This window comes from Phyllobates terribilis, unplaced genomic scaffold (genome assembly GCF_046119375.1).
Source record: "Phyllobates terribilis strain yellow unplaced genomic scaffold, ASM4611937v1 Scaffold_11__3_contigs__length_659146591, whole genome shotgun sequence".
In the NCBI taxonomy this organism is placed as follows: Eukaryota; Metazoa; Chordata; class Amphibia; order Anura; family Dendrobatidae; genus Phyllobates; species Phyllobates terribilis.
In genome coordinates this window covers 263,112,058-263,137,976 of record NW_027362771.1, presented here as the reverse complement: position 1 = coordinate 263,137,976, position 25,919 = coordinate 263,112,058, and the positions used below count along the sequence as shown (strand labels likewise).

General features: G+C 42.8%; 1 protein-coding gene across 12 annotated transcripts in view; it reads left to right on the top strand.

The window, feature by feature from the left end:
• MAGI2 (membrane associated guanylate kinase, WW and PDZ domain containing 2) overlaps positions 1-24,127 on the top strand; it is a 1,194,143-nt gene extending 1,170,016 nt beyond the window's left edge. For 6 of the 12 annotated variants that reach the window (XM_073652296.1, XM_073652306.1, XM_073652301.1 and 3 more), the window contains one exon: positions 21,144-24,126. In XM_073652296.1, coding sequence (XP_073508397.1) covers positions 21,144-21,931 — 788 coding nt within the window. In that variant the 3' untranslated portion in view covers positions 21,932-24,126. Of the gene's footprint in view, positions 1-21,143 lie in introns of all 12 variants that reach the window. The other 6 variants (XM_073652299.1, XM_073652300.1, XR_012251242.1 and 3 more) reach the window with 5 other exon arrangements.
• The last annotated feature ends 1,792 nt before the right edge of the window (positions 24,128-25,919 follow it).

The window sequence follows — 25,919 nt, the reverse complement described above, 5'->3', positions numbered from 1 at the left end:
CAGCTGCTAACAGGTATAAGAAACACTAATTTTATAAAGTGTGGACTAGACTTTAATATGAGCTAATGTGGCCTACACAACTGTAAAGTGGAGTGTTTGGTGAACTTTATTTAGGTTTTTTTTGTCACAAAAAGACACTGGATGTGCCTAAAGATGTAATAACGATAGTATCACAAACTTTTTGTAGCTATTACAATGTAGGAAGGTAACCTACAATGCAATAGATGAGGCTGCAAAAAATAGGCTAATACTAATCTGGCTGGGGCTGCAGGGCCCAATGCTGCAGAAAGGCTCCTCTATCTACTCCTATATAGTGTGTTTGGAATCAATTTAGCTGAATATGGATGGAACCACCACACTAATAGGAGATATCAGGAAAAATTATGAATTGGCAATAAAGGACAATGTATGAGGCAGTGACACACACTGAGTGCACTACAACCAGACGGGGTTGAAGCACACACTACAGGGTGAGCTGCACTCACACACCAGACCTTGCAGACAGCGGTGAACAGTACAGATGCAGAGCACTGTGCACTAGTGCTGCAAGACGGAAAAAAAATTCTCTATCTACTCCTATATAGTGTGTTTGGAACCAATTTAGCTGAATACAGATGGAACCACCACACTAATAGGAGATATCAGGAAAAATTATGAATTGGCAATAAAGGACAATGTATGAGGCAGTGACACACACTGAGTGCACTACAACCAGACGGGGTTGAAGCACACACTACAGGGTGAGCTGCACTCACACACCAGACCTTGCAGACAGCGGTGAACAGTACAGATGCAGAGCACTGTGCACTAGTGCTGCAAGACGGAAAAAAATTTCTCTATCTACTCCTATATAGTGTGTTTGGAACCAATTTAGCTGAATACAGATGGAACCACCACACTAATAGGAGATATCAGGAAAAATTATGAATTGGCAATAAAGGACAATGTATGAGGCAGTGACACACACTGAGTGCACTACAACCAGACGGGGTTGAAGCACACACTACAGGGTGAGCTGCACTCACACACCAGACCTTGCAGACAGCGGTGAACAGTACAGATGCAGAGCACTGTGCACTAGTGCTGCAAGACGGAAAAAAATTTCTCTATCTACTCCTATATAGTGTGTTTGGAACCAATTTAGCTGAATACAGATGGAACCACCACACTAATAGGAGATATCAGGAAAAATTATGAATTGGCAAAAAAGGACAATGTATGAGGCAGTGACACACACTGAGTGCACTACAACCAGACTTGGCTGAAGCACACACTACAGGGTGAGCTGCACTCACACACACAGACCTTGCAGATAGCGGTGAACAGCACAGGGAACTGTGCACTAGCACTGCAAGGCACAGTGATTTAGAAAGTAGCTTGGGTAAAGCAGTATAGAGCAAATAGGTAGCTAAAACTGTCCCTCAGAACAACAGCGTCCTATCCCTAACTGAATTCACAGCAGAGTGAGCTCAAAATGGCGGCGGTGGCTTTTATAGTGCATCATGACATCATTTCAGCAGCCAATCACAGCCATGCCATTAGTTAAGATGCCTACATGCCTAACAGGATGTGCCCACACTTCTTAGGATCCTCATTGGCTGAATAAAATGAAAATGTCTCATTGCATTATGGGAACTTCCGATTCCGGTATACGATATTGCAATAGTATCGGAATTAAGTATCGGAATTCCGATACCGCGAATATCGGCCGATACCCGATATTTCAGTATCGGAATGCTCAACACTACTCATCAGTAGTGTTGAGCGATACCTTCCGATATCGGGAAATATCGAATCGGATTGGATCGGACCGATACCGAAAAAGTATCGGATATCGCCGATTCCGATACCGGAAACCAATGCAAGTCAATGGGACATAAATATCGGAATTAAAATAAACCCTTTCTTTCCTTGTAGGTTATTTCTACATGAAGGAAAACAACTAAGAATAATGTAGAATGTATTGGGGGAGGTGGGGGAGACAATAAAGGCATAGAGGTTTAGCCCAGTCAAATGGAATAGCAGGAATTAATATTTTTTTATTATGTTCTGAGTTACGGAAATATTAACTATGTTAAGTATTTTTATATTTTGTCAGATATTTATGTTTCACTACTTCCATGCTCTTCACCTTCTTTTTTACTTCTCCCACACTTTCTCCTTCATCATCCTCAGCATCTTTTTCATCCACTTCTTCTTCACCTTCTTCTTCTTCACCTTCTTCGTATTATTCTTTTTTTTACATTCTTCATATTCTACTTCTTCATCTTCTTCATATTCTTCTTCTTCATCATATTCTTATTTGTGACAGGCATTCCTGTAGTTGTTATCTATAAAAGGTTGGACATTACACCTTTCGTTCTGCCCGTCACAAAAGATTTACAACAGGATTTGTCCGCGTTCAGTTTGGCCTGCAGCAGCAGGTCTTTTCCAGGGGCACCACGAGGAGGAACGGACTCACCCCCATACACTGCTTAGTCATCTTCTGCTTATAATTTAGATATTATCTTTTGCTCTGATTTTTAGTCTTATGCTTAATGTTCTTCCGCTTTTTGTTCTGCAGCTTCTTGTATTTCTGCTTCTTGGTTTTCTGTCTCTTGTTTTTCTGTATCTTGGTGCTTGTCTTCTCTTCTTTGTCTTCTTGGTCAACTTCTTCAGGGTCATCTTCTTGGTCTTCTTCGGGGTGGTCTTCAGGGTCGTCGTCTTCGGGGGTCCTCGTCTTCGGGGTCCTCGTCTTCTTCGGGTTGGTCTTCTGGGTCCTCGTCTTCGGGGTCCTCGTCTTCTTCGGGGTGGTCTTCAGGGTCCTCGTCTTCTTCGGGGTGGTCTTCAGGGTCCTCGTCTTCTTCGGGGTGGTCTTCAGGGTCCTCGTCTTCAGGGTCATTGTCTTCGGGGTCCTCGTCTTCTTAGGGTTGGTCTTCAGGGTCCTCGTCTTCAGGGTCCTCGTCAGGGAGATCCAGAGTGATTACCAAGAACCATTTCAAAAAGCTTGAACTTGGAAATGTAGCAGAAGGTACAAGAAAGCTGAGGAACTACCGAGGACCAGCTGACGGTACTGGAACCCGGATGGATAGCAGAAGGTACAAGAGCCAATGGAACTACCGAGGACCAGCTGATGTTACTGGAACTCGGTTACTAAGCAGGAGGTACCTGTGCCAGAAAGCACTACCAAGGACCAGCAGACGTTGGTGGAACTTGGATACCGAGAAGGAGGCACCTAATCCAAAGGCACTGCCGAGAACCAGCTGACGGTACTGGAACCCGGATGGGTAGCAGAAGGTACAAGAGCCAATGGAACTACCGAGGACCAGCTGATGTTACTGGAACCCGGATGGGTAGCAGAAGGTACAAGAGCCAATGGAACTACCGAGGACCAGCTGATGTTACTGGAACTCGGTTACTAAGCAGGAGGTACCTGTGCCAGAAAGCACTACCAAGGACCAGCAGACGTTGGTGGAACTTGGATACCGAGAAGGAGGCACCTAATCCAAAGGCACTGCCGAGAACCAGCTGACGGTACTGGAACCCGGATGGGTAGCAGAAGGTACCCATGTAAAAAAAAAGTTCAAGGCCGCGAGCCGGCCGCAGTTACCAAAACCCACAGTCCTACAGAGGGTGCTTGTCCTATTGGCACTATGGAACCAGCCTTCATTGCCAGATCCCGCAGCCCACATAGGAGTCACCTAAACTGCAGGCACCATAGAGTCGGCTAACCCGACCGCAACACGACAGGACAACGCATTGGAGGCAAAGTGACGTTGACACTACCCGGAAACAGCTGGCGTGCTGGAACCAGGCTGGGCAGGAGGGAGTACCCGTGCCAAAGACACTGCCGAGAACCAGCTGACGGTACTGGAACCCGGATGGGTAGCAGAAGATACAAGAGCAAATGGAACTACCGAGGACCAGCTGACGGTACTGGAACCCGGATGGGTAGCAGAAGGTACAAGAGCCAATGGAACTACCGAGGACCAGCTGATGTTACTGGAACTCGGTTACTAAGCAGGAGGTACCTGTGCCAGAAAGCACTACCAAGGACCAGCAGACGTTGGTGGAACTTGGATACCGAGAAGGAGGCACCTAATCCAAAGGCACTGCCGAGAACCAGCTGACGGTACTGGAACCCGGATGGGTAGCAGAAGGTACCCATGTAAAAAAAAAGTTCAAGGCCGCGAGCCGGCCGCAGTTACCAAAACCCACAGTCCTACAGAGGGTGCTTGTCCTATTGGCACTATGGAACCAGCCTTCATTGCCAGATCCCGCAGCCCACATAGGAGTCACCTAAATTGCAGGCACCATAGAGTCGGCTAACCCGACCGCAACACGACAGGACAACGCATTGGAGGCAAAGTGACGTTGACACTACCCGGAAACAGCTGGCGTGCTGGAACCAGGCTGGGCAGGAGGGAGTACCCGTGCCAAAGACACTGCCGAGAACCAGCTGACGGTACTGGAACCCGGATGGGTAGCAGAAGGTACAAGAGCCAATGGAACTGCCGAGAACCAGCTGGCGGTGCTGGAGCCCAGGGTAAATGCTAAAAACAGAAGAGCCAGAGGTGTATTTGGAGGAGGTTTTAAATCCGTACTACAGTGGATGTGGACAAAGCAGGAGAATTTGCCGGACACACAGCTGGGGATCAGCTGACGTTACTGAATCCCAATAACACTGGAGCAAGCGTTGACTGTGCAGACGGCACTTCTGAGCAGCAACTAGCGGTATTGGAGCCCAGGGTAAATACTAAAAACGGAGGAGCCAGAGGTGTAATTGGAGCAAGTTTTAAATAAGTAGCACAGTGAATATGGACAGAGCAGGAGAAATTGCCGTGAACACAGCAGGGGAACAGCTGACGTTACCGAACCCCAATAACACCGCAGCAAGTGTTGACTGTGCAGACGGCACTTCCGAGCGCCAACTGGCGGTGCTGGAGCCCAGGGATAAGAATGAAAACAGAGGAGCCAGAGGTGTAATTCGAGCAACTTTAAAATGTGTAGTACAGTGGATGTGGACAAAGCAGGAGAAATTGCCGTCCGCACAGCAGGAGAACAGCTGACGTTACTGAACCCCAATAACACGGCAGCAAGTGTTGACTGTGCAGACAGCACTTCCGAGCGCCAACTGGCGGTGTTGGAGCCCAGGGTAAATACTAAAAACGGAGGAGCCAGAGGTGTAATTGGAGCAAGTTTTAAATAAGTAGCACAGTGAATATGGACAGAGCAGGAGAAATTGCCGTGAACACAGCAGGGGAACAGCTGACGTTACCGAACCCCAATAACACCGCAGCAAGTGTTGACTGTGCAGACGGCACTTCCGAGCGCCAACTGGCGGTGCTGGAGCCCAGGGATAAGAATGAAAACAGAGGAGCCAGAGGTGTAATTGGAGCAACTTTAAAATCTGTAGTAGTGAGAATGTGGACAGAGCAGGAGAAATTGCCGTCCGCACAGCAGGGGAACAGCTGACGTTACTGAACCCCAATAACATGGTAGCAAGTGTTGACTGTGCAGACAGCACTTCCGAGCGCCAACTGGCGGTGCTGGAGCCCAGGGATAAGAATGAAAACAGAGGAGCCAGAGGTGTAATTGGAGCAACTTTAAAATCTGTAGTAGTGAGAATGTGGACAGAGCAGGAGAAATTGCCGTCCGCACAGCAGGGGAACAGCTGACGTTACTGAACCCCAATAACACGGCAGCAAGTGTTGACTGTGCAGACAGCACTTCCGAGCGCCAACTGGCGGTGTTGGAGCCCAGGGTAAATACTAAAAACGGAGGAGCCAGAGGTGTAATTGGAGCAAGTTTTAAATAAGTAGCACAGTGAATATGGACAGAGCAGGAGAAATTGCCGTGAACACAGCAGGGGAACAGCTGACGTTACTGAACCCCAATAACATGGTAGCAAGTGTTGACTGTGCAGACGGCACTTCCGAGCGCCAACTGGCGGTGCTGGAGCCCAGGGATAAGAATGAAAACAGAGGAGCCAGAGGTGTAATTCGAGCAACTTTAAAATGTGTAGTACAGTGGATGTGGACAAAGCAGGAGAAATTGCCGTCCGCACAGCAGGAGAACAGCTGACGTTACTGAACCCCAATAACACGGCAGCAAGTGTTGACTGTGCAGACAGCACTTCCGAGCGCCAACTGGCGGTGTTGGAGCCCAGGGTAAATACTAAAAACGGAGGAGCCAGAGGTGTAATTGGAGCAAGTTTTAAATAAGTAGCACAGTGAATATGGACAGAGCAGGAGAAATTGCCGTGAACACAGCAGGGGAACAGCTGACGTTACCGAACCCCAATAACACCGCAGCAAGTGTTGACTGTGCAGACGGCACTTCCGAGCGCCAACTGGCGGTGCTGGAGCCCAGGGATAAGAATGAAAACAGAGGAGCCAGAGGTGTAATTGGAGCAACTTTAAAATCTGTAGTAGTGAGAATGTGGACAGAGCAGGAGAAATTGCCGTCCGCACAGCAGGGGAACAGCTGACGTTACTGAACCCCAATAACATGGTAGCAAGTGTTGACTGTGCAGACAGCACTTCCGAGCGCCAACTGGCGGTGCTGGAGCCCAGGGATAAGAATGAAAACAGAGGAGCCAGAGGTGTAATTGGAGCAACTTTAAAATCTGTAGTAGTGAGAATGTGGACAGAGCAGGAGAAATTGCCGTCCGCACAGCAGGGGAACAGCTGACGTTACTGAACCCCAATAACACGGCAGCAAGTGTTGACTGTGCAGACAGCACTTCCGAGCGCCAACTGGCGGTGTTGGAGCCCAGGGTAAATACTAAAAACGGAGGAGCCAGAGGTGTAATTGGAGCAAGTTTTAAATAAGTAGCACAGTGAATATGGACAGAGCAGGAGAAATTGCCGTGAACACAGCAGGGGAACAGCTGACGTTACTGAACCCCAATAACATGGTAGCAAGTGTTGACTGTGCAGACGGCACTTCCGAGCGCCAACTGGCGGTGCTGGAGCCCAGGGATAAGAATGAAAACAGAGGAGCCAGAGGTGTAATTCGAGCAACTTTAAAATGTGTAGTACAGTGGATGTGGACAAAGCAGGAGAAATTGCCGTCCGCACAGCAGGAGAACAGCTGACGTTACTGAACCCCAATAACACGGCAGCAAGTGTTGACTGTGCAGACGGCACTTCCGAGCGCCAACTGGCGGTGCTGGAGCCCAGGGATAAGAATGAAAACAGAGGAGCCAGAGGTGTAATTCGAGCAACTTTAAAATGTGTAGTACAGTGGATGTGGACAAAGCAGGAGAAATTGCCGTCCGCACAGCAGGAGAACAGCTGACGTTACTGAACCCCAATAACACGGCAGCAAGTGTTGACTGTGCAGACAGCACTTCCGAGCGCCAACTGGCGGTGTTGGAGCCCAGGGTAAATACTAAAAACGGAGGAGCCAGAGGTGTAATTGGAGCAAGTTTTAAATAAGTAGCACAGTGAATATGGACAGAGCAGGAGAAATTGCCGTGAACACAGCAGGGGAACAGCTGACGTTACCGAACCCCAATAACACCGCAGCAAGTGTTGACTGTGCAGACGGCACTTCCGAGCGCCAACTGGCGGTGCTGGAGCCCAGGGATAAGAATGAAAACAGAGGAGCCAGAGGTGTAATTGGAGCAACTTTAAAATCTGTAGTAGTGAGAATGTGGACAGAGCAGGAGAAATTGCCGTCCGCACAGCAGGGGAACAGCTGACGTTACTGAACCCCAATAACATGGTAGCAAGTGTTGACTGTGCAGACAGCACTTCCGAGCGCCAACTGGCGGTGCTGGAGCCCAGGGATAAGAATGAAAACAGAGGAGCCAGAGGAGTAATTGGAGCAACTTTAAAATGTGTAGTACAGTGGATGTGGACAAATCAGGAGAAATTGCCGTCCGCACAGCAGGAGAACAGCTGACGTTACTGAACCCCAATAACACGGCAGCAAGTGTTGACTGTGCAGACGGCACTTCCGAGCGCCAACTGGCGGTGTTGGAGCTCAGGGATTACAGTTCAGGTGGTAGAAACATGAACAGAACAGGAGACCTGGATACTGTTGCCAACCAATTATTTATTCTGGAAGAGGACTGGCAAATTCATGAGAGATCCAGGCCTTGTTCATTTTGAGAAAAGTAAGCCGGTCAACGTTATCGGAGGATAGTCGCATGCGACGGTCTGTTAGTACACCACCTGCGGCACTAAAGACGCGTTCCGATAATACACTAGCAGCAGGGCAAGCTAGCACCTCCAGTGCATACTGACTAAGCTCTGGCCATGTATCCAGCTTACAGACCCAAAACTTGAAGGGAGAAGAGCCGTCTGGGAGTACACTAAGAGGGCAGGACATGTAGTCTGTCACCATCTGACGGAAACGTTGCCTCCTGCTGACTGGAGCTGTCTGTGATGGTGTAGACATTTGTGGCGGCGGGGACACAAAACTTTGCCACATTTCGGCCATACTGGTCTTGCCTTGTGCTGAGGCGCTGCTTCTGCTCCCTCTTTGTGCAGAGCTTCCTCCACTGCCTCGACGCACTGAGCTGCTTTGTAAAGCACTAGCAGCACTGCTCTCGGTTGGAATGGAGAACATGATGGAATGCACCAGTGCGTCTTGGTACTCCCGCATTTTACGCTCCCGGTTCAATGGTGTTATGAGGCTTTGTAAGTTGTCCCGGTAGCGAGGATCTAGGAGGGTGGACACCCAATAATCAGCCGTGTTGAGAATGTGGGCGATGCGGCGGTCGTTTCTGAGGCACTGCAGCATGAAATCAACCATGTGCTGCAGACTGCCAACTGGCCAAGAAACGCTGTCCCCTGCTTGAGGCGTGATCTCTGCCTGCTCTGCATCACCCCACCCTCGCTCTAGATACTGACTACTAGAGCATTGTGTACCTCCCTCCTCTGGACAGATGTCTTCCTCATCCATTGACTCCTCCTCATCCTCCTCACAAAGTGTCCCCTGCCTAGGCCTTTGTGAGGAACCACGTTGCGCAGACTGTAGAGAAGCAGATGGCATTTGTGACTCCTCATCCTCCACCTCTTCCAAAACCTCGTCCCTTAGTGCTTGCAGTGTTTTTTCAAGCAGGCAGATAAGGGGGATAGTCATGCTGACTAGTGCATCATCTGCACTCGCCATCCGCGTGGAATAATCGAAGGCACGCAAAACGTGGCAAATGTCCTTCATAGAGGCCCACTCAGTGGTGGTGAAGTGTGAACGGCGCGCACTGCGACTTGTTTGCGCCTGCTGCAGCTGGTACTCCATTACTGCTGCCTGCTGCTCACACAACCTCTCCAACATATGTAACGTTGAATTCCACCTGGTGGGTAGGTCACATATGATGCGATGTTCCGGAAGACATAATCGGCGCTGCAGAGCTGCAATGCGTGATCTTGCATTGCTGGAACGCCGCAAGTGAGCGCACTCTATGCGGACCTTGTGAAGCAGTGCATCAAGATCCGGATAGTCCCTCAAAAAACTCTGCACGACCAAGTTGAGCACATGTGCCAGACATGGGATGTGAGTGAGGTTGCCTAGGCCCAGAGCTGCCACCAGATTTCGGCCATTGTCACACACTACCATGCCTGGCTGGAGATTCGCTGGCACAAACCACACGTCACTCTGCTGCTTGATGGCATTCCAGAGCTCCTGCGCTGTGTGGCTTCGATTCCCCAAAGAAATTAATTTTAATACGGCCTGTTGACGTTTGGCCACGGCTGTGCTCATATCGGTCATCATAACAGGTAACCGTTCACGGGTCGATGTGGAGGTAGACCGTGACGGCTCCTGCAGCGCTGATTCAGAGGAACTGGAGTATGAGGAGGAGTCAATGTGTACAGACTGGATTCCTGCAATCCTTGGAGTTGGCAGAACACGTACAGCGCCACTCTCAAGATCTGTACCCGGCTCCACAACATTTACCCAATGGGCAGTGAGGGAAAGGTATCGTCCCTGTCCATGCTTACTGGTCCACGCATCAGTGGTCAGGTGGACCTTGCTACTGACGGCGTTTTGTAGCGCATGTTTAATTTTTCCCTCCACATGATGTTGCAGGGCAGGGACGGCTTGCCTGCTGAAATAAAAGCGGCTGGGCACGTTGTATTGTGGGACTGCCAATGCCATAAAGTTACGGAATGTGTCAGTCTCCACCAGCCTGAATGATAGCATTTCAAGGGCCAGTAGTTTAGCAATGCCAGCATTCAGAGCCTGTGCTCGGGGGTGGTTTGCCGAGTATGGGCGCCTTTTCTCCCATGCCTGTGCTAACGATGGCTGTAGACTGGCCTGGGAGTGTGAGGATGACTGGGAAAGTGGTGCTGTGGGTGGAATTACACTGTGTCTCTGTACAACAGTGCCAGAGATTCTTCCATGGCGATCCTGTGAGGAAGCCGAACCAGCTGTGTGTGAGCTGGAGGAAGAGGCTACAACACGAGCTGAAGAGGTGGTAGGTGGCGCTGTAGGTTGGCCTAGGTCTTCAGTGTGTTTGTGTAACTCCACCACGTGCTTGGTCCGCACATGTTTCCACATATTTGTGGTATTGAGGTTGCTGACACTTTTCCCTCTTTTCACCTTCTGATTACACAGCTTGCATTTGACAAAGCAAATGTCATCTGCAACTGTGTCAAAAAAGGACCAGGCACTGCAAGTCTTGGGAGCGCCCGCTTTGGATTTTGGAAGAGCCATGCTCCTAATGGGTGCCGAAGTGGAGGCTACAGGCAACCAAGTCTGCCCCCTCCCTCTCCCTCCTTTTTGGGCCGTTCGGGGAATCTCTTCCTCAGAGCTGCTCCCACCACCTTCCTGTCCCTCACGCCATGATGGGTCAAGGACCTCATCATCTACACCACCCTCTTCAAACAACTGCTTCTCCTGGGTAGTCTCGACAGCACAGTACGCACCAGAAAGTGGCACCTGAGTCTCATCATCAGATGCGTACTGAGGTGTGCTGCTGACCATAGGCACTGGCCCACCCGCCTCTTCAGATTCAGAGAGACAAAACGGTTGCGCATCACTGCATACTACCTCTTCTTCAAATTCTCGAATTCTGCTTGGCTGGCCCCCTCTTTCCAAGCCAAGAGATTCAGAGAACAGAAGTAGAGATGGCTCCTGTCCAGGGCTCTCTGACTGCCTGGGCAATTTGGCAGGTGGTGAAGAGACAGATGGGTGCTCTTCAGTGCTCAGGACCTGAGAGGATCTGGAACTAATTGAAGTCGATGCGTTAGCTGCCATCCATCCGACAACGGCTTCAATTTGGTCCTCGCGCAGCAGTGGGGTACGGCTAGCTCCTACAAAGCTGCGCATAAAGGACTGTTCCCTGGTAAAACTGGGGGATGCTGAGTCACTGGTGCCCGCAGCAGGCACAGAATCCCCACGTCCTCTCCCTGCAGGCACAGAATCCTCACGTCCTCTCCCTGCAGAAACTCCACGCCCACGCCCACGACCACGACCACATGCCTTACTCCCTGCCTTCTTCATCTTGGTAGACTGATAAAGATAGGCAGAAAAGTACTAAGGGCTTAGTGTGCTTATTCCTGAACAGCTGCTAACAGGTATAAGAAACACTAATTTTATAAAGTGTGGACTAGACTTTAATATGAGCTAATGTGGCCTACACAACTGTAAAGTGGAGTGTTTGGTGAACTTTATTTAGGTTTTTTTTGTCACAAAAAGACACTGGATGTGCCTAAAGATGTAATAACGATAGTATCACAAACTTTTTGTAGCTATTACAATGTAGGAAGGTAACCTACAATGCAATAGATGAGGCTGCAAAAAATAGGCTAATACTAATCTGGCTGGGGCTGCAGGGCCCAATGCTGCAGAAAGGCTCCTCTATCTACTCCTATATAGTGTGTTTGGAATCAATTTAGCTGAATATGGATGGAACCACCACACTAATAGGAGATATCAGGAAAAATTATGAATTGGCAATAAAGGACAATGTATGAGGCAGTGACACACACTGAGTGCACTACAACCAGACGGGGTTGAAGCACACACTACAGGGTGAGCTGCACTCACACACCAGACCTTGCAGACAGCGGTGAACAGTACAGATGCAGAGCACTGTGCACTAGTGCTGCAAGACGGAAAAAAAATTCTCTATCTACTCCTATATAGTGTGTTTGGAACCAATTTAGCTGAATACAGATGGAACCACCACACTAATAGGAGATATCAGGAAAAATTATGAATTGGCAATAAAGGACAATGTATGAGGCAGTGACACACACTGAGTGCACTACAACCAGACGGGGTTGAAGCACACACTACAGGGTGAGCTGCACTCACACACCAGACCTTGCAGACAGCGGTGAACAGTACAGATGCAGAGCACTGTGCACTAGTGCTGCAAGACGGAAAAAAATTTCTCTATCTACTCCTATATAGTGTGTTTGGAACCAATTTAGCTGAATACAGATGGAACCACCACACTAATAGGAGATATCAGGAAAAATTATGAATTGGCAATAAAGGACAATGTATGAGGCAGTGACACACACTGAGTGCACTACAACCAGACGGGGTTGAAGCACACACTACAGGGTGAGCTGCACTCACACACCAGACCTTGCAGACAGCGGTGAACAGTACAGATGCAGAGCACTGTGCACTAGTGCTGCAAGACGGAAAAAAATTTCTCTATCTACTCCTATATAGTGTGTTTGGAACCAATTTAGCTGAATACAGATGGAACCACCACACTAATAGGAGATATCAGGAAAAATTATGAATTGGCAAAAAAGGACAATGTATGAGGCAGTGACACACACTGAGTGCACTACAACCAGACTTGGCTGAAGCACACACTACAGGGTGAGCTGCACTCACACACACAGACCTTGCAGATAGCGGTGAACAGCACAGGGAACTGTGCACTAGCACTGCAAGGCACAGTGATTTAGAAAGTAGCTTGGGTAAAGCAGTATAGAGCAAATAGGTAGCTAAAACTGTCCCTCAGAACAACAGCGTCCTATCCCTAACTGAATTCACAGCAGAGTGAGCTCAAAATGGCGGCGGTGGCTTTTATAGTGCATCATGACATCATTTCAGCAGCCAATCACAGCCATGCCATTAGTTAAGATGCCTACATGCCTAACAGGATGTGCCCACACTTCTTAGGATCCTCATTGGCTGAATAAAATGAAAATGTCTCATTGCATTATGGGAACTTCCGATTCCGGTATACGATATTGCAATAGTATCGGAATTAAGTATCGGAATTCCGATACCGCGAATATCGGCCGATACCCGATATTTCAGTATCGGAATGCTCAACACTACTCATCAGGCAAACTTGATGTATTCAAAGATTTTATTTCGAGTATATATGGCAGCAATTACGATCATTCTAAGTAATGGCAACTTTATCTCTGACCCATCAGCATGGAAAACAGTTTAATATAATGAATGAAAATTATATCTTGGCATAAAATTGGATAGGTTGAATTTGAGATCCCCAATGTGCCAACTGTTTCATTGCAATGAGTAAAAATTATTCAAGGACAAAATTGAGTATTAAAATGTGTATTACATACACATCTGTACTGCATAATAAATATGCTGGTGCTGGAGCAAGGCTGCATTAGAATTGTCACTAAGGCATAAGTGCTTTTGTAGCATGAAAGGGTGACCTTTCAATATATTCACAAGTAGGAAACATCAGAGACCTACAACATCAGAACATTATGTGCCAAAGCAGAATAAACAGCCTTTGCGTACTGTCGGTAGTTATAGAGCACATTACTAATTTCCGTAAGCAAAAACATTAAAGAGTATTTCACCTAAAATCGAAAGACTATATAATAAAAAAGTCCTTAAGCTATTCTTCTATGCCAAATCTTTTCATATTTTTTCTTATTTTGTGCAACTGTTTACTTTTTAGATTGTATTTATTTTTTATAAGAAAGGTGTGGCCGTAACAAATATAGCTGCCCATACCGCTATTGTTGGGGTTGTACTTGATGGCCAGCTCAGTGTGTTTAAAAGCTTTCCCTAAATCCTGCAATTCACATGAGTTATATTACCACTTGATGAAAGGAAATAACCCAGGAACTATTACTGTGTACAGGTGATCAGAGGTGCAACTTTTGAAGCTCCTGAGTCTCAATTTACTTAATCTGTAACTGGGCACCCAAACTATTGTGTCATTTGTATTGCTTGTCTCTTCCATAGTCTCCAAGGTTCAGGTGCGACCTTAAGCATTGCTCCCTCTTTAAAAAAAATTTGGGGGGGGGGGAATTCTCCAAGAATGTGATAAAATGGCCACTGTTATGCAAGTCAACTGCAGCCTGTCTTAGTCACATGTCAGGAGGGAACATGGTCTGAGGAAACACAGCTCAAAACCTGTGTCTCAATTGTTAGGGGCGCAGTATCATTAACGCACAACTCAGTGAGCAGCCGGAGCATGGTTGTGACATGAGAAGAAATAAATCTCCTCTTTGACAGACTGTGCACAGAGGACTTCTCAGCAAGAAGATTTATTTCTTCTCATGTCACTGCCATGCTCCAGCAGCTCACATACGTATGTGTGTTTATTAAACTGCTCTCCTGAAAATTTTGACATAGGTCTCAAGATGTATTTATTCAGACTGCAACCCCTCTTCATTCAGGATTAGGACGGGCTGCAGTTTGAATTACGTTACAGGTGCCATTTCATCACATTCTTTTAGAACCCCTTTAAATTCTTCCTTCAAGGTATTATACAGGATTAGAAAGTATGGCTGCTTTCTAAAAACAGTTTTGCACCTGTCTACACATCGTTTCAGGTATTGCGACTCACTTCAATATATTTGAGCTATGATATCAAACATAACCCATGTACAGATGTGATGCTATTTTTGAATGAAAGCAGATTCGTTCTTTCTAAAACTATACACCCTCCTAATAGAAATTCACCTTCTCCTAAAAATATTGAAAGTCAATATGATTACTGATTCTCACTATTCTGTCCTCAGGGTTTGGCAATTGTTATAGGCTCTGGATTATCCACTGTTACTATTTGGTTTTGTGCTTGTAAAAACAATTGGGTCAGACTCCCACTGACTCTACATTGAGCAGCCATCTAAGGATGGGCTACCTGTTAAACCATATTTTTTTAGTATTTTTTTTTTTTGTGTTCTTTAAAACTCTAGTAATGGTGTGCAATGATGGGCTTATTGATTTGAATAATCTTAAAAGCATTTTATAACATGCAAGATTTACCTTGTGAAACCTTTTTCTCTAATTATCACTGATGGACACTTTCTTGTTTTTTTGCTGGCTACCTAAATTATGTATGTCAATGAGTTTTAATATGCTTTTATGTTAATTCTTTGAACTTGGAAATTCCACTCACGCTGTTTTCTCTTAACCCTTATTTGGGACAAATGTTTTGTTGCTTGAGATAATCATTTTAGGATTGGGTTTTTTTGTTTTGTTTTTCTTTTTTTTGAATTGTGTATTAGTCATGTTTTCAGATAATCTACACTTATATGCTTGACATCAAGCATCATTACAGACAGCATTTTATTTTACCATAGTTGCATATCTAGAATGTCACTGGTATTAGCTTGATACATAAAACATTCTAATGATAAAGTATGAAATCAGAACTTAAATGTTTTGTAGCTCATTATTCATGTCCACACACTAATAGATGGCTCCATGGCCACATCCTGCTTGTATGAATTTCTGTATCGCTTGTTCCCAGAATTTGAAAGATTATACTTATTATAAAGGTGGAAGGAACAGAAAATATATTTCCTACGCATCTAATTCCATGAAAAAAATAATTTCATTTAAACAATCTCCGTTTTCAAAACTTTGTAATATCCATGTGCATTAGTCAATTTAGTCACTAAATGAACTTAATTGTGGAAATATAGACATGACGTCCGAATATATAATTTGCACTGCAGCCTTTCAGTTCTTCTAGAATTATAGTCCAAAGTTTTTAATATGTTTTTTTGGTTTCTTGGAAGGTTTTGGCACAGTCGTGTCAAGCTTTTCTTATTTTTTTTTCTATGCTTTCTACCTTGAATATATTAACATATGATGTTGACTATGATGTGCTGAGAGTTGGCTGATAATGTGCCCATGTTTCATTTGAATTCATATATAAAACCGAAAAATAATTTCAATAATCTTAATGCTTATTGTCTCCTTTTTTGTCAGTATCCACCTAATGCAAAAAAACATGATAGAAAATGACTCTGCTGAGATACAGTTTTTAAATTTCATGTTCTTTTCTAAAAGCAAAAAATCGATTACTATTTGTGCTTTCTATTAGACTGGCTCATATGCCTAATATGTAGTCGCAACACCTGGAGCTCTCAGGGATCCACTAAACTGAACTTATACTCATGAGAAAAACTAAGTGCACCCTCTTCTATGATTTTACATATCAGAACATAATAAATAGAACTAAATTGGTCCTTCGAAGGTCTTAACATTTTGCAAATACGACCTCAGATGAACATCAACACATGAAAACTATATTGTGTCATTACTTCTACTTTTTGGCCTAGATTTCCAAAAATAACTAAATCCCAAGAATTAATAGCTAGTATAACTACATTTAGTAGCATTCACTTGAAGTAATAGTTTTCTTAATGACTATCAATCTCTCATATTTTTCTTTATAATGTTGCTTAACCCATTCACCCCCAGGCAATTTTCCCTTTTTTTATTTTCATTTTTTCCTCTCCTTCTTCCAAGAACCATAATTTTTTCATATTTTTTAAATCAATATAGCCATATGAGAGCTTACTTTTTGCAGGACAAGTTGTACTTTTGTACATTCATTTTATCATGTGATGTACTGGAAAACAAGAAAAAAATTCCAAGTGCATTGAAATTGCAAACAAAGTGTTATATTTTTTGGGTTTTACCATGTTCACTACATGGTAAAATTGACCTGGCAATATGATTCTGTAGGTCAGTATAAGTATACAGATACCAAACATGTATAGTTTTTTTTATTTAAGTGGTAAAGAAAAAATGTTGCCTTTATGGCAATTTTCCGAGACCAATAATGTTTCTTTTTTTGGGATCTAAGGCTGGGTGAGGGCTTATTTTTTGCGCCCTGAGCTGACATTTTTACTGATACTATTTTAAGGCAGATGCAATGTTTTGATGACCTCTTACTGCACTTTATTGCAATATTGCAGCGACCAAAAAAACTTAAGTCTGGCGTTTTGATTTTTTTTCATTACGCCGTTTACCAATTGGATTATTTTACTTTATATTTTGATAGATCGGACATTTATGAATACGTTATTACCAAACAAATATTTTTTTTATTGTCTTATTTTTAATGGGGCAGAAGGGGGTGATTTGAACTTTTGTCTCTCTTATTTCTTATTTTTAAATATATTTTTTCTTCACCTTTTACTGTATTTAATAATCTCCTTAAGGGGCTTGAAGCTGCTATCAACTGATCGCTTGTGCTATACATACCAGTGCACCAGCACTGCTACGTATAGAGAAAATCACAATCTCCAGTGAACGGCAGCCACAGGCTGGCTCTCACAGGAGGATCGTATGACAGGCTTGGGGGATATCAGCAGAGCCCCGGCTCTCATGACAGCCCATCGGCGTGGCGCGATCATGTTGCGGGCACCCCCTGTCAGCGTGTGTTAAATGTAGTTGTCACAGATTGACAGTGGCATTTAACTGGGTAACAGCTGCGAATAGAGAAGATTAAATCAGCCATCATGTGCGGGGAAAGATGTGGGCTCGCACGGCTAGCCCGCATCAAAGTCAGGGACATGACTTTTGATGTACATGAGCGTAAAATTCGTGAAGGAGTAAAAGGGAACCTTTCACCATGAAAATTGAGTCCAACCTGTGGGCATCATGTTATAGGGCAGGAGGAACTGAGTAGATATATAGTTTTGTGATAAAGGATTCAGTATAACCTGTGTTTTATTAAATTAAACCTTTCCTCTTTCTGTGTTTTCGGTCCAGTGGCAGTCCTATATTGCATAAGTGTGCATAGAAAGATAGATGTCAGTAACTGATAGGACTGCCCTCTGGACCAAAAATCCAAGAAAAATCAGAGATTTAAATGATTAATACAGAAGTTATACCAAATCTTTCCTAAGGCCACGTACACACATTCAGTATTTGGGGAGTTTTTACCTCAGTATTTGTAAGCCAAAACCAGGAGTGGAACAATCAGAAGAAAAGTATAATAGAAACAAGTCACCACTTCTGTATTTATCACCCACTCCTGGTTTTAGCTTAAACATACTGAGGTAAAAAGCTCACCAAATCTATATACCAATCTGCTCTTTAACATGCTGCCTGCAGATAGGACTGCATTTTCATGGTGACAGGTTCCCTTTAAGTTCATTGATGTTTGTGGGCATTCATTTAGGCACATCTCTATTAGTCCCGCCACAACATTTCAATTGGGTTGAGGTCTGCACTTTGACTGGGCCATCACAACACCTTTATTCTTTTCTTCTTCAGCCTTTTCTGATGTAGATTTGATGTCATGCTTGGGATCTTTGTCCTGTTGTATGGCCTTGTTTCAACCCATTGTATTTTTCTATTCATGATGCATGTTTCATCTTTAGGAATCATGTTGTTGATCATTTAGGAAAGGCTTTTTCCTGTGGGGCTCTGCTTATGTTTGACACTCACCTTTTATTCTTTTACTCTTTATTCTTTTACTTGTTTTTGTCAATTATGTAAATAAAGATAGTTGTGTTTATAATTTGGCTTTTACTCCTGTGTTTCTATATGATTTTGTACCCCTTTGGGAGAGCCTTTAATATTTATGGTCAGTTTGATAATTCTTAGGTCTTTAGATTCTGAGCTATAGTTCTTGGTTTTTTTTTGCAATTTCTCCAAGAATTGCACAGTCTTTAGGGTGAAAATCCTGAAAAGATTGTCAACTGTCTTGAAAGTTTTCTACTTGAAATAATATTTCTCACTGTAGAATGATGGATTTCAAATTGTTTGAAAAGTTAGGGTGTACTTAATTTTTCAGACACTGCCTTTGCATTTTGGCCTAATTTTTGTTAGATAAATAATGAATGACACAGTATAATGTGGAATGTGTTGTTATCTGAGGTTGTATTTAGCTTACTTAAAGACTTTTTAAGGACAATTTTTTTTTTTAATTTCATTATGTCCTGATTTGTAAAACCATAAATTCAAAGCGTTTTTCTCATGACTGTAGATCACCATAGCTTAGGGCTTGGATATTGTTGTCACAATTTGGACACTTAAATACAGATATTTATTTGTCATGTGACACTGACCACTGAGACTCTTAAAGTAAAAAAAAGCTAAATAAAATAACCGACCTTTCATTATCACTTTGCTGCATTTACTTACATACTTTATTATGTACATTATTTAATTTACATACATATTTGTAAAACAAGTATTTATAATATAGTATATAAAATGCAGGATTATATCTGTATTGGACTTGTAAATCATTTTCTGTATTCGTCACACTCAAGTTTTATAATAAAAGCACAGAAAATCTAATCATAATTTGTGAGATAAGATAGTTGTTACATTACCTGGTATTCATATAAATCTTATTTAATAGTTAAATATATAACTCCATTACCTTTCAAGTGAGTTTAAAAATAATAACATTGGCTGATTTCTAGAGCAATAGCAAAATGAAATCTTGAATGATACAGGAAGCAACATTGTCTGGTTCTTAGTTTGCTGTTTGTTTTTCTTTGTATTATTTATTCATGTTTGTTTTCTATTTTATTTTTTATTTGTTATTCCGTTTTCCAATCTGATAACTTGACTGATATAAATAACTTTATGGCTATTTGTAGGATTATTAACCTAATGCATGTTATGTATATTTCTGAAGTTCAAGAAGATATATTACAACTTAGTGCTTCAATTTTCATTTCAAAATTTTTATCCTATTCTTGTCTGGGACACTAATGTGAATTTATTTTGAAGACTCACAGAATGAGTCCGTATCATTAGATATTGCCCAATCTCTCAAACATGATATTATAAGCAGTTTTATAAAGATCTGATATCAACATTGAGCACGGTGGCTCAGTGATGAGCACTATTGCTTTGCAGCGCTGGGGTCCTGGGTTCAAATCCCACCAAGGACAACATCTGCAAGGAGTTTGTATGTTCTCCCCGTGTTTGCGTGGGATTATTCTGGGTACTTCCTGTTTATTTCCACACTCCAAAAAGAAACTGATAGGGAATTTATATTGTGAGCCCCAATGGGGAAAGTAATATCTAATGTCTATTAAACGCTGTAGAATATGATGGCTCCATAGAAGTATGTAAATAAATAAACCCTGGGTCAATCATATGGCATTAATATTTTCACAGTTTTGCCTTTGGACTCAGCCAATTAGTATTGTCCCAATGTATCTAAAATAATGAAGCAAATTTGCAATAGGATTTGATAAACATGTCACTGTTTTGTTTTTTATACAGCTCCTATACAGACCAATGTGTAGGAAAGAGGCTACAAACAGTCCCCGTGCACCATAGCCTTATCTGGCCTCCTCTACCGCTAATCCACCCAATATCTGTAAGGGATACATGCCAGTAAATAGGGTTGCAAAATCAGATTACTATTGAAAAGTTGCTTTTTTCCCTTTTGGATACAATAAGACATTAAAATAATGGTTGAGATGATGGACATAGCAAAACGAGCATGCAGCCACACTGTTCTCTACAGCTTTTAAAAGTGTATTTTTTGTAACATATTATAGATTCCATAAAGATACCCTAGTGATACATAGCAATACTGTCGTTATATAATGCTACCGAGAAAACACAATGGTTACTTTGTAAAAGAATCATAGCACCGTTGCTAAGAAATTTCTACTTTGTTTTTTTTAATTAATTTTTAATTAGTCTATTTTATCATCTTTTACAATATTTGCAATATGACATTTCAACACCCAGTTCATCTGCACTAAATATCGTCTATTCATTAAATCCTAACATATTTTTATGAATAAGTTTTAAGTCCAGACTCACTGGAGTTATTTTTATTGTGTTTGGTGTACTGTATGATGTAAAATGCTACCGGGATGTTTGTGCTGTTGTGCTTTTACTTTTGATTAGTTTTGATATGGTTGCTTTTTGTGATGTATTTAATATAGTATTGTATGTTTGTATAGTAATTAAAGTATAATTGCACTATACACATTCTTATATATTTCTCTATTTTATCACAGACGAACCAAACTCCTGGAGTTCACCCTCTGCCACCTCCCCAGGGCCGGAAGTAGCCGTTTCTCTTGAAGACATGATTGCACCATTATCTTCATCACATTCAGCCTTGCCCTCTGACCCTACTCACCAGATACACCCAGAGCCAGCATGGGATATCTACAGGGAACAAGATATGGGAAAACCAAAGGAACACACTGCAAATGGTCATAAAAAGAAAAGGCTGGGAGAGTCAAGGGAGAGATCAGCAAGCCCAAAGAAAGTAGATAGGTCTAGACGAGAAGAGAGTTTCAAAATAGAGTTTCAAGAAGGCAAGCCGAAAAAATCGGAGACTGGCAAGACCATTTCTGCAGGGAAAATGACAGTGAAAAATGTTGGTGAAGTGGGAGAGTGCGGGTACTCTGCAGTCAGTGATGGTGGAGGTCTGATCTCCAGGTCCACTGAAGCAAACAGAGAAGGAAACTTCTGTACAAAAGACATATATAAGGATGCAACCAGTGAGAAAAAATCAGTGGCCGCTCTTGAGCAGAGCAGGTCAGATTCAGGTGGGTTATCAAAGGTGTACAGTAGCAATATTTCCACCTCTCGAGCGGGCACCATGGACCAAGACGAGAGAGATTCTGAAGCTAAATGCAGTGAATTCCAAAAGGAAAGTCATCTACATCCTAGCAGCACCCGCAGTACTAGCACTGCACCTCGGAAAGCAACTGTCTCACCAGGACCATGGAAAATTCCTGGCTCTGATAAGCTACCTAGCTCCCTGAAATCTGGCACTTCAGCCATGAGCAGATAACTGAAAATATGACTGTTCCCTTTACTTGTTTCACGTAGACTTGGAACATTTTTCTTAGCTTCTATCTTAAATAATTTAATTTTGATTTTCTTTTTATTTATTTTAATTTTCACATGTATTTTACCTACACAAGTGCATCTGGGACCAGGAGCATATATTTTGTATTTCTTTAAGGTTGTGCACAATGTCTAACCAGTATAATGAAGCAACTGTACGTCAATACCTGGAGCTCACAGGTCTTATATCTCTGGGCCTACCAGCAAAGGAAGAACCAAAACAGCAAGGAATACACCAGAGGCAGAAAGTGCAGTTTAGCTTTTTAGTATATTTTTTCACTTTATGAAGGATGTGGGATCCACCCCAGTGTTGTCTGTAGCAAAAATAAGAGGACAAACATAGAGCAATCACAAACTGGAACATCGCCTTAAATCAAACTGCACTGAGTAAGATGAAGGAGAAAACGAATTATGCCTTGTAATTCGACAATGGTATTGTAAATATATTGCTATCAACATATCTAGACAGGGGTTAAGATATTTCTTTGAAGCTTTGAATCTGCAGACAATAATGTGTCAGTAGGAACGTTATCTCATTAACCCGCCTGATCATGCAGCATATGTAGGTAGGTGTGTGCGCTGCCTGTTAACTTGGACAGTTAGTTTACTGACTGATGTGGCTCCATTTAAATGCCATTTTTCTGTGAATAACTCATATTTCTGTACATTTCAAAGGAAGTTAAACTGGCGTCCAATGTGTACATTTGTACATGTTTCAGTGTACATGTATTGTATCAACAGTACATGCTATCTTTCACAAGTAAGGAAGAAGCAGATGTAATCATCCCAGAGAAAAAAGGTAACAGTGTATCACACTGTTGGACAAGACTTCATCTGGGGCAAAACTAATGGGAAAGATACAAAATCTCCCAGTGTTTACCACCAAGTCTGAACTAGTTTTATGGGTATGAGTTCTAGAATGACATTTAAGCTATATAGCATGCTAATCTGCAGCTTAACTTATTTTTTGACCCTGCATTGTAAGCAATACTAGCACCTTGTATAGTCCATGCCATTTACACAAAGTCACTTTTTAAATATCAACATAGGGGATCCTTGGGTATAATGTAACAGTATGCCTTCTGTAAAATGCGTATTACCAACGCACAATGGATTCAATAAAAAACATGAAATCATATATTCAGATTGCCAATTACAGCTACTAAAGGTTAAAGAACATAAAAGGTTTCCCCTATTGCCTTACACTCCACCATGCCACATATCTGGATTCCATGATCTACTTTTGGAGGAGAATTATAAATTCGCATCTGCACTTTCAAAGGGTTTGCTATATTTATATCGCAACCAAGAGCAGTTTATTGAGAAGCCTATTTTCATGAAAGTATTATACGTAAATATCTAAGAAATGTACAAAATATATATTAGAGGAATGTCGGAGTAGAGTTGAGGGTGCATTTCATTTCTAACTATGCTTTTCATCAGATGTGCAATTTTGGTATGACTTACCTGTCTGTCCCTGTTCTTGGACATCTCCTAGTTTGTCCTGTTTTAATAAGCGGTGCATCAAATGTTTAATGTTCCATCTGTGTACGTCTATGAAAAAAGGAGCATTTGGATGCCAATTGAAATTGCAGCTTTAAAGATAAATAAATCACCATCCTCAATGATAAAGCACAAACACAGAGCATTTTACTGATGTTCATGCCCACCTCTTGCTTGTGCTTCATGTTAGGCAATTACCACTACCTTGCCTAATCCAGTTTTGTAAAATGCTTCTGTAGTGTAAGTGCACGTCCCAAAATTTCTCATTTCCATACGTGACCAAGTTGGTAACTAAAGGAAACACTACACAAAATAACATTATAAAGTCTATGTTGCAGAGTATTTTGCAATTACCAGTGAAGTAATTGTTTTATACAGCTATACCAGATAATGTCTGAGAACAAGTCATCTAAACCCCATTCCAGATGATAAATCTGTGTAGTGTTAGCTGTGAATTTACCTTGTACAGCTGTATCTCTATAAATATAATTCCATGTATTAATAGTCACAGAAAGGCTGTAAGTGAGCAACTATTTTTATGAAATGCACCACTACGGTTAAATTAACTTTTACATAAATCTTGTTTACTGTATGATATTCTAAAACACTGTCAAATAAAATATATATCCAAAAATCTTAAAAATGGTAATGATCTTTTATTAATGACTATGTCTTGTTGAATGTAGACTCCGAAATATGGAAAGAACTTCACAGAGAAGGATTATTGTTGGAGAATTTTGACCATAGTGCTCGTTGGCACAAAGATACTAAGGTCACTTAGTGTGTGCCTCTTCCCAATCAACATTTTGTGTTTTATAGCTAAATATGACTATAATTCTGTCCTGATACATTTATCGCAGCCAAACTTTACTATATTTTCCACAAAATTCCAAAATTCCTTGAATTGATTTTTGAAAGCCTGAGATCGTACTCTCTTCATCCAAGGACAGGAAAATGTCAAGTATACCACATTAAAAAAGTATGCAAAGATAGGGGGTATCTCAAGCCCTCTTCCAGGATCAGGGATAGGCAATAGGTATAGGAATTACACAAGACAAAAGAGTTACTAAAATATAAATTTTATTAAATTGCAATATAAAAAGAGAAACACACACAATTTGCTTAAAACAGTAAATAGATCCCTTGGGGTAATGTTATGTTCTGCTACCAAAGCTAAGGAAAGAGAGGAGATCTGTCCCTACTATAAGACTCAGCTGAATCCCTACGATGTAACAGGGAACCTGATCCTGCGATCAGACCTGCTAAAGTCCTAATCTAGTCTGTACGGAGACCTATAGATTTGGGGAGGGAATCTCTACAAGTACTAAGGACTGGGAGGAATATGGGACACCTCCTAACAGAAATAGTAGCAGACAGACGAACAAACAAAATAGATAGAACATAGAGGTCCGTAGACCAAGCAAACTAACAGAGTTAGATACAGAGCACAGGCTAGCTAGAAAGTAGATATACAATGAAGTCCAGCAAAGCCAGAAGGGCGGAGCAGGATTAAATAGGCCAACAAGGTCATGTGACCAGCAAAGGAAAAAAAACCTAACAGCAAGGTTCTAACAGTACCCCCCCTTCTAAGAGGATCCTCCGGATCCCCTAGGACCAGGCTTATCAGGAAATCTCCTGTGAAACGCTCTAATAAGTCTGGACGCGGAAACATCATCTGACCTCACCCAAGAGTTATCCTCGGGTCCGAAACCTTTCCAGGCCACAAGATACTGCAAACTACCTCTATACCGTCTAGAGTCAAGGATGCGAGAAATTTCATATTCCCCGTCCTCCACCACCGGAGGAACAGAGGCAGAGGCGTCACCATCCGACACAACAGCTTTTTTTAACAGAGAGACATGAAAGACCGGATTAATTCTCCAGGAGGTAGGAACCTCCAACCTAACAGCAGATTGGTTGACAACCTGAAGCACCTTAAAGGGCCCTACAAACTTGGGACCCAATTTCTTAGAAGGAATCCTCAACCGCAGATTCCTAGAGGACAACCAAACCATGTCACCAACAGCGAACAAAACCTCCTGTCGTTTCCTATCAAAGTAGTCTTTAGATTTTCTGTTGGCCTCCTGAAGATTACCACGCACATCCGTCCAAACTCTTTCCAAATCACCGGAAAAATTCTCCTCCTCAGGCACGGCAGATCCCAACTTGGAGAACGACCCAAACGACGGATGTCTCCCAGAACAACAAAAAAAAGGCGAACAACCAGCAGAAGAAGATGTATGATTGTTCAGAGCAAATTCGGCAAGTGGCAGAAACTCAGACCACCCCTCTTGATTGTCTGCCACAAAACAACGCAAGAACTGCTCAACATCCTGGTTTTTCCTTTCTGTCTGGCCATTAGATTCAGGATGATATCCGGACGAAAACGACAAATGAATTCCCAACCTGTCACAAAAGGCACGCCAAAA